The 13,335-nt window shown below is 44.8% G+C and overlaps 2 protein-coding genes across 2 annotated transcripts in view; one reads left to right on the top strand and one right to left on the bottom strand.

Moving 5' to 3' along the window:
• The window catches only part of SLC1A1 (solute carrier family 1 member 1), a 75,133-nt gene extending 62,972 nt beyond the window's left edge, over positions 1 to 12,161 (top strand). Inside the window, exons 9-12 of the mRNA XM_027549351.1 lie at positions 570 to 692; positions 1,279 to 1,473; positions 7,595 to 7,729; positions 9,876 to 12,161. Coding sequence (XP_027405152.1) covers positions 570 to 692; positions 1,279 to 1,473; positions 7,595 to 7,729; positions 9,876 to 10,122 — 700 coding nt within the window. The 3' untranslated portion in view covers positions 10,123 to 12,161. The remainder of the gene's footprint in view (positions 1 to 569; positions 693 to 1,278; positions 1,474 to 7,594; positions 7,730 to 9,875) is intronic.
• Positions 1 to 13,335, bottom strand: part of SPATA6L (spermatogenesis associated 6 like) — a 99,322-nt gene that overhangs the window by 17,795 nt on the left and 68,192 nt on the right. The gene's annotated exons all lie outside the window — the stretch shown is intronic.

Here is a 13,335-nt window from a genome sequence, read left to right as displayed (position 1 = left end):
TCATGAAATATAACTGTAGGAGAGCAGGGATAACTTCCCCCTTACAAACCCTGACTCCCCTCTTAGATGGTGGTGCTGTCCAGCTGGATAGTGGCATGGTCCACGTTGAGTACTGTGATAAGGGCTATGATACTATTGACCACAGAGTCACCAAGGAGGGGAAGGTCAGCTGGACCTGGGAAGGTGAGGGAAGGCTTCCAGGAGGAGGGGGAGATTTCACTGAGTCTTAGAGGAGGAGTAAGAATTCAAGAGCAGAAGGAAGTGAAAGCATGTTAGCATGCATAGCAGGAGAAGCAGGTACGGGGCTTGGCAGCATGACATAACTATTCTCTGAGCTCTGAGATGTGGACTCAGCTACTGGCTTAGCCACCAACTTTGATAAGATATTTGATTTGCTGAGTCTCCTCTTCCCCATGTGTCTCTTCACTGGAGACATATATTCCTGTCCTCTCTCTCATTGGACCATAATGAAAGTTGAATGATATCATGAGTAAAAATGCTATTTGAAAAAAAAAAAAAAATGAAGAGATAATGTCATCTGTGAACCTGTTTCTCTCTCCCATTTACAGGCTTGCAATCCACTCCATTGTAATTCTCCCACTGATATATTTCATAATTGTACGAAAGAACCCTTTCCAGTTCGCCATGGGAATGGCCCAGGCTCTTCTGACAGCTCTCATGATCTCCTCCAGGTAAACAGAAGAGGGTGTCTGGTGGACCACCACTTCCCTGGTGGTCCAGTGTCTAAGACTTCATGCTCCCAACGCAGGGGCCCAGGTTCAATTCCTGGTCAGAGAACTGGATCCCACATGCTGCAACTAAGAGACCTAGCATGCTGCAATGAAGGTTGAAGATCCTGCCTGTCAAAAAGAGCCCACACAGCCAAATGAATAAACAAATATTTTTAAAAAATATTTTTTAAAGAAGAGGGGTGTCTGGAAGAAGTCTGTGAGCCAAGCCTTATCAACTCTCACCTCACCTGATTGGGGGGTTTTGTAGCTGCCTTTGAGAAATGATCTCCCTAGTTTCTGACCTTACACGCATTTCTTCACCCTACTGGATATTTCTTGCCCTCTTGGCAGGGCCTGCAACCCAGGAGGGGGTTGTGTCATAGCTGGGGACAGTGACAAGCACAGCGACTTCTGATTCCTGGTCCTACCAAAAGTGCCATCATGCTTGAGCTCTCGATTTAGTTTCTGGAACTGAGGTATCACTTCAGGCAGGGATTGAGGGCCAGCATTCCTAGGTCATCATATCTTTTCTCTTTTTATCACACAGTTCAGCAACACTGCCTGTCACTTTCCGCTGCGCTGAAGAGAAGAACCGGGTGGACAAGAGGATCACTAGATTTGTATTACCCGTTGGTGCTACGATCAACATGGATGGGACTGCACTCTATGAAGCAGTGGCGGCCGTGTTTATTGCACAGTTGAATGATTTGGACTTGAGCGTTGGGCAGATCATCACTATCAGGTGGGGCATGAAGTCACACTCATTTTCATCTCTGTAACTGGAATTGCTCTCAAGTAAAACTCATCTGTGGAGGGAGATCATGGATGGTCCAGCTGTAGACTTATTTTTGTGGTCTACAAAATCTCTTCTCAAGATTAAGTGCATATGTATTACAAGTAGCAGGACTGCAGTACATAACACTGCATCAGGTCTGGAGAGCCAGGGAGTCTCTGTGTTCTCAGCCCAGCGCACCCAGAAGGTGCTAGGCACAGAGTAGGCATCAAGGAATCAAGGTTGAATAAGGGGTAGTTCCTGCTTTTAAGGGGTAGATAAGTTGGGTATACAGATATCTGAATAAGTGGGCTTCCCTGGTCGCTCAGCTGGTAAAGAATCTGCCTGCAATGTGGGAGACCTGGGTTCTATCCCTGGGTTGGGAAGATCCCCTGGAGAAGGGAACGGCTACCCACTCCAGTATTCTGGCCTGGAGAATTCCATGGACTGTATAGTCCATGGGGTCACAAACAGTCAGACATGACTGACAGACTTTCACTTCACTTCACTTCAAATAAGTGCTGAGTAATATGGTAAAGGCTATAATAGAGGTTTGAATGTGGAACACAGGGGGCACCAAAGAAGGAAGGGTTGGTCCACCTGGGAAGGTGAGGAAAAGCTTCCTGGAAGAGAGGAAAGTTTAGCTGAATCTTAGGAGTATTTGATAGAGGAAGTGGAGAGAATTTTGGATAAAAGGAATAGGCTGAACAGGGGTCTTGATGTAACCGTGTCCTAGTTACACAGTACAGATTATTTGGTGTGGCTGGCATAAAGAGTACAATGTGGAGAACACAGGGAGATAGGAAAGCAGGGATCATATCATGGAAGGGCTTGTGTGAGGAGCTCATGGAAGGGTCTTAGACGGTCTTTCATACTATAGAAAGATTTGCATTTTATTTATTTATTTATTTTTTTAAGATTTGCATTTTAGAAAGATAACTGGTAATTTAGTGGATGAACGTGAATGGGGGCAGAAACTATAAGCTGGAAGACCAATTAGGAGACTAATGCAGGTAAAGTATGAAAAGGCCTACATTAAGCTACTGACCCACAGGTGAAGAGCTAATTAATTCAAGAGGCATCTACTGGATTCAGAGTGAGGGACAGAGGAAGGCTAAGATGACCCCCAGTATTGGTGGATGGTGCTTATCAGAACAGGGACTAGTGTAAGAGAATGAAGTATGCTGCTGCTGCTGCTAAGTCGCTTCAGTCGTGTCCGACTCTGTGCGACCCCATAGATGGCAGACCACCAGGCTCCCCCGTCCCTGGGATTCTCCAGGCAAGAACACTGGAGTGGGTTGCCATTTCCTTTTGCTCAGTCATGTCAGACTCTTCGTGACCCCATGGACTGCAGCCTACCAGGCTCCTCCATCTATGGGATTTTCCAGGCAAGAGTACTGGAGTAGGGTGCCATCGCCTTCTCCAGAATGAAGTACAGGTGGGAAGATTAAGAGCTTATACTTTTGAATACAATAAATGTGAAAATCCTTTAAGACATCCAGGTGGAAATATACAGTGAGAAATGTGGTCTCGACTGCAGATAAAGAAGTCAGAGTCATCAGTTTGATGATGCTCATCAAGCATGTGGGTTGTGAGTCAGTTATCTGTGTTTGACTCTGCTTCACCAAAATTAGCTGTGACCTTGAATTCTCTAAGCTTCTGTTTTCTCACCTGTAAAATGAGGATAATAATAGTACCTATGTTTTATGCAAATAGTGAAGTCAGATGATGCATATAAAGTACTTAGAATGGTACCCACATACTGAGCGCTCAGCAATTGTTGGGAATGGGAGAGTTTGTAGAGAAGAAACAGAAACTAAGGCGTGAGCCCTAGAAAATCCTAATATTAGAGGCAGGCAGAAAGGGGGGACTCCAAGAGGAGAATGAGAATATAAAGGTGGGAAGAGTCATGAAACCATGGTGTCATAGAAACCCAGAGAAGAGAGATTTTCAAGGATGAAATGGTCAATGGAGTCAAATCTTGCAGAGAATTCTAGTCAAATGAAGCCTGAAATTGCCTGCTCAAGTAGATGGTGAAAATGTCACTAGTGATTTTGCCAGACATGTTTCTCTGGAACAGCACTGTTCAATATGGTAGCCATTAGCCACACGCACAAATTGGACAGAGTAGACATGAATGTTCTATCGCTGTATAAATAGATGCCATCATAGTGGAAAATTCTGTTGGACAGTGCTGCTTTGAAGTGGTGAATTGGAAATAGAGTTAATCCTAAGACTTTAGTTGAGTTTGAAAGTCATGTCCAACTCTTTGCAACCCTTGGAGTACTATATAGCCCACCAGACTCCTCTGTCCAGGGAATTCTTCAGGCAAGAATACTGGAGTGGGTTGCCATTCCCTTCTCCAAGGGATCTTCCTGACCCAGATATTGGACCCAGTCCCCTGCATTGCAGGCAGATTCTTTACCATTTGAGCCACCAGGGAAGCCCTTAGTTTAGAGTGGAAGTTTAAGACTAACTGGGTCCCTAAGCCTAAACACAGAGAAGGCAATGGCACCCCACTCCAGTACTCTTGCCTGGAAAATCCCATGGACGGGGGAGCCTGGTGGGCTGCAGTCCATGGGGTCGTGGAGAGTCAGACACGACTGAGTGACTTCACTTTCACTTTTAACTTTCATGCATTGGAGAAGGAAATGGCAACCCACTCCGGTGTTCTTGCCTGGAGAGTCCCAGGGACGGGGGAGCCTGGTGGGCTGCCGTCTATGGGGTCGCCCAGGGTCGGACACGACTGAAGCGACTTAGCAGCAGCAGCAGGCCTAAACACTGTTGAATCTGAACCTTTCAGGCATTTGACATAGGCATAAATCCTAGGCATAAAATAAGTTCTTACAGTCTTCTAGTGCAGTAAATTTTTAGATCTTCCCAACCCTAAACCATATTTATTGCAGTTTGGAATAACTGAAATTAACTAAAGACAACTCCAAACTAGACCATTTGGCACATAAGGTAGGAAACTACACCAGTGCCTCGTGATCTGTAAAGAGTATTAGTGGCTAAGGAGGCTGGAGCCCAGGAGCATTGGTGAAGTTCTCTAGTTTGAATAGTGGAGAGTATGTTAAAAGTAAAACCCTGAATCATGCCTGAGAAAGTTCCACAGCCACTGTAATTCTAGCAGTTGTTCTTTCACTTCTCCAAGTGCCTTCTCCCACCTCCCTCACCTCGGCCTGTGGCACCGAGTCTGTACTAAACTCATTTCCAGGGAGCAACTGTGTGAGGTGCCAGTTCTTTGCAGTTATTTGCTATTTGGGGGGTGAATTTCCTCCCTCTGCTTCACTCGTAAGTTCCCTAGATCTTTCTAACCCCCCCTTTTTTTTAACTTCACTACTAGAGGGATAAACTTTGGGCCTAGAGACTAAATCACATGAAAACCCTCTCTCTCTGCTTTGCTGTATTTTTAAATCAAACTTGCTGATAACTACTGGCCCAGAGCAAATAACAACAACTGTGAGGCCCAGGGTAATTACTGACTTTAAAAATCCTCTCTGGCTCTACCTGGAGGAGAATGAAATAAGAAGTCATTTTGTTTTTGTTTTTAAATATTTATTTTTGGCTGCCTCGGGTCATAGTTGCAGCATGCAGGATCTTTCCACATGGCATAAGGGCTCTAGAACTTGGGCTCAGTAGCTGCCCTACAGTATGTGGGATCTTAGTTCCCCGACCAGGGATGGAACCCATGTCCCCTGCATTGGCAGGCGGATTCTTAGCCACTGGACCACCAGGGAAGTCTCCAGTGCTGTTTTTTTTCTTTTTATTTTACAAGTCACAGTTGTGGCTTATGTGGTTTATAGCTATAAGATTTTTGGACCCGTAGTTTATCTCTTTCTATGGTTCTTTTGGACTAGACATCAAGGAAACACAGGCACCATCCACCCAAAACATGGCCTTTTGTGGTTTGTCGTAATACTCACTTACCAAAGGTTACAACTGATTAGAAATGAGATAAATTTTCTTACAACAAAAGATAATTAGGGTATTTGGAACCTAGAAAGAGCTTAGAGGAAAAAAGTAGCAGTAGTAGTAACAGTAGTTAATTTTGTAATAGTAGTAATACTAGCAGAAGTAATTGTAACAGCTGCAGAAGGGGCAAAATGGCCTCAGTTTTAAGCACCTACTATATCCAGGTGCTATACTTGATATCTTACATGTTTTATCTCATCTAATCTTACCGGCAGCCCTGCAAAGTAGACATACTCTCCCCATATTACAGGCAAGAAACTGAGATTCAGAGAACTAACCTGCCTAAGGACATGCTGTTAGTAAACAGCAGAGCTGGGTCCGTCTGCCTGTAAAACCTGTGCTCACTCTAGTTCACTACCTATTCCCTGACCTCTATGGAGAGCTGAGTTAGATGGCCTGACATCAATCTAGATCTCAGTGCTTAGGAAAAAACTTTCTACCAATGATTATTGTGTCTTCTTTGAAAACCCTCGAAAGTCAAAATAGTATATATTCAAGCAGAACAAGTAGGTTTTTATATTTTTACCCCCATCTGAGGATATACAGTTCCAAGTTTCAGACTTAAGCCAGCCAAATGGCTGAAGTTTAATCAGCAAGGTCAAGGCTAACGGGCAAGGTTTTCTTTGACTAAACGGATTTTGAGTTTCAAGCCCCACCTCAAGCCCTAGGGATATGGTTAACCATTATGTGTTGAGGCTTCCAAGAAGGATCAATGGGTAGGGGCACAAATCACTTCTGACAAAGAAAACCCACCAGTGCATTCAGTTTAAATGTTTTCAACCAGCACTGACATGAACTTAGTGTTTCCAAAGACTATTTAAGTCAAAACAGATCTGAAGGATTATGCAAAAGCCCAAAACTTTGAGAGGGATTTGGACTGCTCCAGAAATCTCTAATTGCAAATTGGTGGTCACAGCCACTGAAGGAAACCACACTTGTCAAAGAACTCTGGTCTGTGTTTGACCAGGCCCTCAGATACCATCTGTGACACATCACCAGGCAGATGAATGAGCAGTAAATCAGGTTGGTGAGAACTCTTGAGGCTTTTTGAGCCCACAGAATATGGATTAGTGGATAGAATCAGGGAGTCTTCTAGTTTAAATTGACAGTGTCCCCATCTTCGGCTTTCAACCCAGTGGCATCCTTGGCCCAAGGATGACAGCGTGTGTCTAGAAAATATAGTGGGTCCCTTCAAAGCTCATTCAAATCCAGGGATTTTTCAGGGCAGGGCAAACTCTGGTTTTCTTCGAAATGACCAGATTTAAATCATCTGGAAGATGTTGCTGATGAAAAACGGCTTATTCCAAAGAGAAATATCCCTAGTGCCACATTTTATCCACCTGAGAGGGACCTTTTTAAATACAAGGTATTTAAAATCCCCTTCTGGATTCCAGATCTCTCCTCCTTTTGCACAAAGGGCACCCACTGGCAGAAAGGAGTGGTCAGGAATAAGCAGTTGTACCTTGGACAGGAGTCATAGCTATTTCTCAACTCAGTGCTCTAAAGGGCAGTTCCCAGAGAGGCCAAGAGTCTTGTGATGTAAAGGAAGTACATGAAACCTGCTTGGCTAGTGCCTCATTCCTTTGCCTTCACCCTGAATATCCTTGCCCACGCACCCCTAACCCAATCCCTCTACCATCCTTCAAAGCAGTACAAATTCCTGCCACGTATCAGATCCTCAATAAATTATTGCTTGGCTGAGTAGACAGACGAAGGGGGGAAGCAAACAGGTGGAGATGTACCTGGCCCTTGTTTAGGATGGACGGATGCATAGATGGGTGGATAAAGCTCTCCATTAACACCTTCGTTTGGTAAACTCTTGCCTTCCTCTTTAATCTCTCTCTAGCTCATTCATTGGGTGCCGTTCATGCAGTTCCTCTCCACTTCCTCGAATTAGAATGATGAGCCACACCTCCCCCTGGAAAAAGCTCACACTCCCCTCTGTCTCCCACAACTCTCTAATGAGGCAGAGCTGGTGCTCAGCAGAGAAGAGATTCTGACTGGCCAATTTGAGAGACAGCAGTAACTGACTACGGGACTAACCACTGTGGGCCAGGGGCCTGGAGGGGAGAAATGGGTGTCTAACTCCTTTTGTGCTGGTGTGTTTTGTCTACAGTGTCACTGCCACCGCCGCCAGCATCGGAGCTGCCGGTGTGCCCCAGGCCGGCCTGGTGACCATGGTGATTGTGCTGAGTGCTGTGGGCCTGCCCGCGGAGGATGTCACCCTCATCATCGCTGTTGACTGGCTCCTGTGAGTTGGAATAAATGTGCTGCCTCTGCCGGATGGGAAGGCACGCTTCCCAGCCATGCAGAATCTGCAGTCTGTCATTATCCTCTCCTCAGATTGCCTAATGAGCCATCTGTTGCTGCTTTAATTTCCCTCTGACCAGGCCATCTGATAATGTGCTTAAAAATTAACTCCTCATAACTTCAAGCAGTGATTTTATAAAGGCAGTGATGTTCATTAGTGTATTATGCCTGATAACGCTCAAGGTTAGGATCTGGGTGTGGGATGAGATAAACAACATAAAATAATGTGAAGACACTGGGCAAGGCCTCAGCCATTCCAAACCTCATAGGCCACCCTAGCCTATCCCAGCCCTGGGTCAGCACCATAGGTTCAGAACCACCTAGTTCAGTGTCAGCCCACCTTCCCAAGATCGTCAGCACCATCAGGACACAAGCAAGGGCTTCGGGATAAGGTTAATTGGGATCTGAATCCTGGTTCAGTGGCTGTTTGACCTTGAGAAAGTTCCTTAACCTCTCTGGGGGCCAGCTGCATTATCTGTGAGATGGGGATGATTCTGTCAAGTTCATGGGGTTGGTGTAAGGATTAAGTGAGCTATGTGTGTCCGGAACACACATAGCTATGTGTGTGAGAAGTGTGTCCAGAACAGTGTCTGGCTGGCAGTATGTGCTCAGTTAACAGCAAGTTTAATTGTTATGCTTAGAATGAGTTGAACCATTCAAGCCTAGGTTCATTCCCAACAGTTCGTTCCCTCTCTTTCACACACACACCTCCCTAAGGAACACAGCAGAAGATCTGGGTAAAAACATATCTTTTGTGACCCCCAAGGTTAAAGTTAGAGTGAGCCTGGTTCCTGGCTTTAACCTTGATACCCACTCTGTACAGTGGTCTTTCAGTAGCTGGGTCTGGCTCTGTCCCCTGGCCATCAGGGGAAGAGTCTGCTCCATATGGAGCCTTCACTCAGACCCAACCGAGCTTACTGGGCAGTACAGTGCCAGGTAGTTTGCAAATAGCAGCTAAAAATTGTAGAAAGAGAAACAGAAACATTCCATGTGGCTTTGAAGGTACAGTCACGTCCCCAAAGGCAGAAGCTTCTGCTCTTGGGAGGCTACTTTGGGGCCCCCTCAACAGCTTGCTGGTTCTTTGAGGCCCAACTGAAGTAGCCCCTTTCTTGCCAACATACCCTACTATTGAGACAAGTGCCTTTTGTCTAGTGGTGATGGTGGATTTGCACTCTTTCCTCTCCCTGGTTCTTCCTGGAACACTGGTGACCTTCACTTCTAAGACACCCAGAGAAGTCAAAGGTGCAGCTTGATCTACGGAACAAAAAGACACTAGCTGGTCCACAGCAGGGTCTAGTTCAGTCCACGTTCTAAATAGCAGGAGGGCACCCAGAATGGACATGTGGGAGCACTGCTGGCCTTTTCTGTCCTGCCGGTGTAGCTTTCACAGGAACATTCATGTAGACAGTTCCTAGCAACGGTGCTCCAGCACCCCAGATACCTCTCCACCTCCTCGTCGTCCTGCTGCTGGCCTCTCCGCCAGGCCTTCTGGGAGTTAACACTAGCTGAGGTGCCCCAAGGGGAAAGCTGCTCACAGGCTGGCCTGGGTTTTCTGACCCTGTGCTCAGCAGCATCCTTGCTGGCTTCCTCATGGAGTGACCTTGTGTGGGAAAGAAAGGAGCACACTGGGGACACACACATACACACTCCTGCTTGGCACACACACACACACACCACCCCACAAAACATCCAGGTTCTCTCACCTTAGCCAAGAGAAAGCTGAGAAATGCACACAAGACAGAGGCTAGGGTTAAAGACTAATGAATCCTGACCCTCCCCACAAATATCTGTGGAGATTGTGTTCACATTTCTTTGGGAGGAAAGGAGGGAATTTAGGAGATGATGCTGGATTCGGGGGCATCGTGACTGACGAGGACCTGGGGCAGCCTGTGCGCTCATTTTGTGCCTTTAGAGACAGCCCCTGATCCAGGCCTGTGAAGTGGGGGGCCTCTGGTTAGCCAGCCCTGAGAAGCACCCTCTGTGGTTTGCTGAATTTATAACTGAATTCCTCAGGTCCTTTCCTGTCTCCAACTCGAAGGAAAGTGAAACCCGGGCTTCGTGTCTGACTCACCTTCTGTCCTCCCCAGGGACCGGTTCAGGACCATGGTGAATGTCCTTGGAGATGCCTTTGGGACTGGCATTGTGGAGAAGCTCTCCAAGAAGGAGTTGGAGCAAATGGATGTCTCATCAGAGGTCAACATCGTGAACCCCTTCACCTTGGAATCCACAGCACTTGACAATGAGGACTCAGACACCAAGAAGTCCTACGTCAACGGAGGCTTTGCCGTCGACAAGTCCGATACCATCTCGTTCACCCAGACCTCACAGTTCTAGGGCCTCTGGCTTCATAAGACTGGGGGTGGTGAAGGACCTCTCCAGGAGAGTCATCTCTTAGCAAATTCAGACATTAAATAAGGAAAACACTAACAGCCAACTGTACATCTGATTTGATACAGACCTCCAGATTATTTTCTATATTTGGATTCACAGCTTTTGCTCACCAGGTACTGGGATTTGGAGGTGAGTAAGATGAGAGGAAACTGATTAAAAGGAAAGCTGTATTATCTGGAATTTTTAAAGTCTATGAGAGACAGAATTGGGAAGTACATAGAATAGACATAACTGTTTTAATTAGGTAATAGATGTGAAAGAGAAATTGCTTTCTCATGCACGGACCAGTGTTTTGGGTTTTTTAAAAATATACATATATATATATTGTCATCGACTACACATTTTTACTCGGGCTTTCTATTGCCATGGATTTCCTTTGACCTCTCACATTTGTATAGACTATAATGAAGCTAAACAACAGCGCCCCCCCCCCCCAACAAAGTTAATGTGCCAAATTGTCCATTTTGAACCCATCTCCAGCCAATTTCAAAGGAACTACTTTGAAAGAAAACAGACCAGCACAGTTCTGCAATAACAGTTTTAAGATGGGTGTGAGATTTGGGGAGAAGAGATTTCTTTTTCTCAATGTACTGTATGGGGATGCTGGTAACTACTGACCCACTGTTCAGTAGAGAGCTAGAGATATATATATGTATATATTTATTATTTTCATATAATTTGCCAGACAAAGGTCAGAATTGAACTCTCAATGTGAAATAAAGTGCTCTCCTTGTACTTGAATAATAACTATGATTGCAATCCAGATCGGTTTTGGGGCTTAATCAGAACTCCTCTCTCATAAGCACTACTAGAATGAGAAATCATGCTAGTTGTTTGTCTCATGTCTGTGTATCAGCCCCAAAGCAGAGACACATTCTGGTAGCACAGCCACTAATTTAGAGCTTCCAAGATACTACTGCTGGGAGGCAATCTGTATCAGCTCTACATAAGACTATATTCATGGGGTCGCAAGGAGTCGGACATGACTGAGCGACTGAACTGGACTGAACTGAACTGATACACAAAGGTGTCACTCATATAAGGCTGGGTGGGTTTTTATCCAGCTGGATGTGTTTAATAGTTATATTATCCAACTATAATTCCTCCAAGGTCAATTATACCCACATAAAATGACAGTACTTTGCCTTTTTCTACCCATCAGACCCAAATAACATTGGCAAAGCTACCAGCTAAGTTGTATTTTAATATAGGTTTGATGGATCGTGTAAGCCACACTGGCCAGAAAAGCACTGTCCCTACCCTGGATTCTTGCAAAGTAAATCCCGTGACATGAGACATTGGTATCAGTGGTTCAGGGAATTCTTGCATTGAACGAAACTTGTCTCCTCTTCCAGGGAAGATGGTTCTAACTAGTAGTCTAGTAGTCTCAGCCCCTGCTCATTAAAATCCGATGCCTGTCATTCTTCTGTTCATTTGTGAGGACATTGTATTAAAGTCTGTGCTTGGCTCTCATCTTGTAAATAATGCTTAACATAAACTTATAGTTACATCAAGATCCAAAATAGTCCTGTTTCTGCAGTACTGCATAGCCAAGTTAAGCCTAGCTAAGAAACCAGAAACTGTGCCAAAGATCATGGAATAGTTTTTTTTTTTTTTTTTTAAAAAGTTCTGTATTGACCACCTGCACCTGAAATCTTTAAGAGAATGATACCAAATGATCATGTAAACATAAAATGGACCTGTGATTAAATGTGAATTTTAAACTGCTAATGTTGGTGTTATTTATAGGAAGTAAATGTAAATTCAGCTGAATCAGCAACTTATCTTGGGCTGAATGGTTCAACCCCCTTGGCAGGCTGCTCCAACTTGAGGTACTAGAGCTGACAGAGCTGTTCGTGAACTGCAGGTCATCCTTATTTTGGAGTGAGTTTGTAACCAGCCTCTTAACACACTGTGCAGTTAACTCATAAAAGAGAACAGTGTTCCATTCCTGTCTCAATAAACATTGCCGTCACTCTTTCTTCCCTGCCTTTTCTTCCTTTATCTGTTCTTTTTATCTCATTCCCTCTGATGAGTGTGGGAAGGGAAAGACCTGGTCAGTTGATTCAGACTGTACCCAGATTATTGTTTTCAAAACTGTGTTTGTACCCAAGAATGAAAAAGCACAAATGGAGGAAGAGTAAGCTGATTTTTCATGTTAATCAGTGGGGATTATAAGGCTGACGTAACAGTACCATTAGGAACAGATTGCCCAAATTTATGACTGAGATGAAAGGGAAGGTAGAATTTGGTTCAAAATTACTATAATGGGAGACAGTCTTATCTCAATATGATAGTTAAGGACCAATCCTGCCCTGTGAAATGTGGCTACAAAGAACACAAGGCTGTATTCAAAGAGCTCTTTAAAGGTACGTCGTAGTCCTGCCTAGAACCTGAGTCGTGGCAGCGTTCTGCTGTTGGACTCACTGGTCTGTGACAGAAAACAAAGGAATGGACAGCTCCCTTGGTCCTGCTGAGAGGAAAATCTCATAAAAGTGCTTAGCACTACCTGGCCAAACTAATTCAGAAGTTTTCTCTTTTGGCAACGTGAGATAAAATACCCAACTATACAACTCCTTAGTGAGATTGTTATTCTCACCACCTGATGTTAGCTGGGTTATTAAAGCAAACAGAACATCCAACCTAGTGAGACTTAGTAAATAACTCCCAAACCCCATTTTGAAAATGCGGCATTTTCCTTTAAATAGTAAAAGACTTAGAATATCTTCTCCTGTAAGGTATCATATAGGGGCTAAGTAAAAATAAGTGTTCACAATCTTTTTTCTATGGCCTGAAACACTGAGGGGTTTGAGATACACAGGATGCGTGTGTGAGGCAGAAATGTACATTCATGTAGCACCCCTTCATGTGTCCTGAAACCAGAATATGACATGCAGTTCTCTTTTGCCATCTCAGCTCGTAAATATGTGACTGTCCCCATCTGCTGGACATTCACTTTGTTCTGGGTCCCACAGGGGGCTTTTTAATACACATATGCTAGTAAAGGGCTTCCCTGGTGGCTCAGCAGTAGAGAATCCACCTGCCAATGCTGGAGATGCAGGTTCACTCCCTGGGTCAGGAAGATCCCCTGCAGAAGGAAATGGCAACACACTCCAACATTCTTGCCTGGATAATCCCATGGACAGAGGAGACTGG

The sequence above is a fragment of the Bos indicus x Bos taurus genome, chromosome 8 (genome assembly GCF_003369695.1).
Source record: "Bos indicus x Bos taurus breed Angus x Brahman F1 hybrid chromosome 8, Bos_hybrid_MaternalHap_v2.0, whole genome shotgun sequence".
Classification (NCBI taxonomy): domain Eukaryota; kingdom Metazoa; phylum Chordata; class Mammalia; order Artiodactyla; family Bovidae; genus Bos; species Bos indicus x Bos taurus.
Note: the sequence above shows the minus strand (reverse complement) of the source record. Positions and strands in the feature narration are given on the sequence as shown.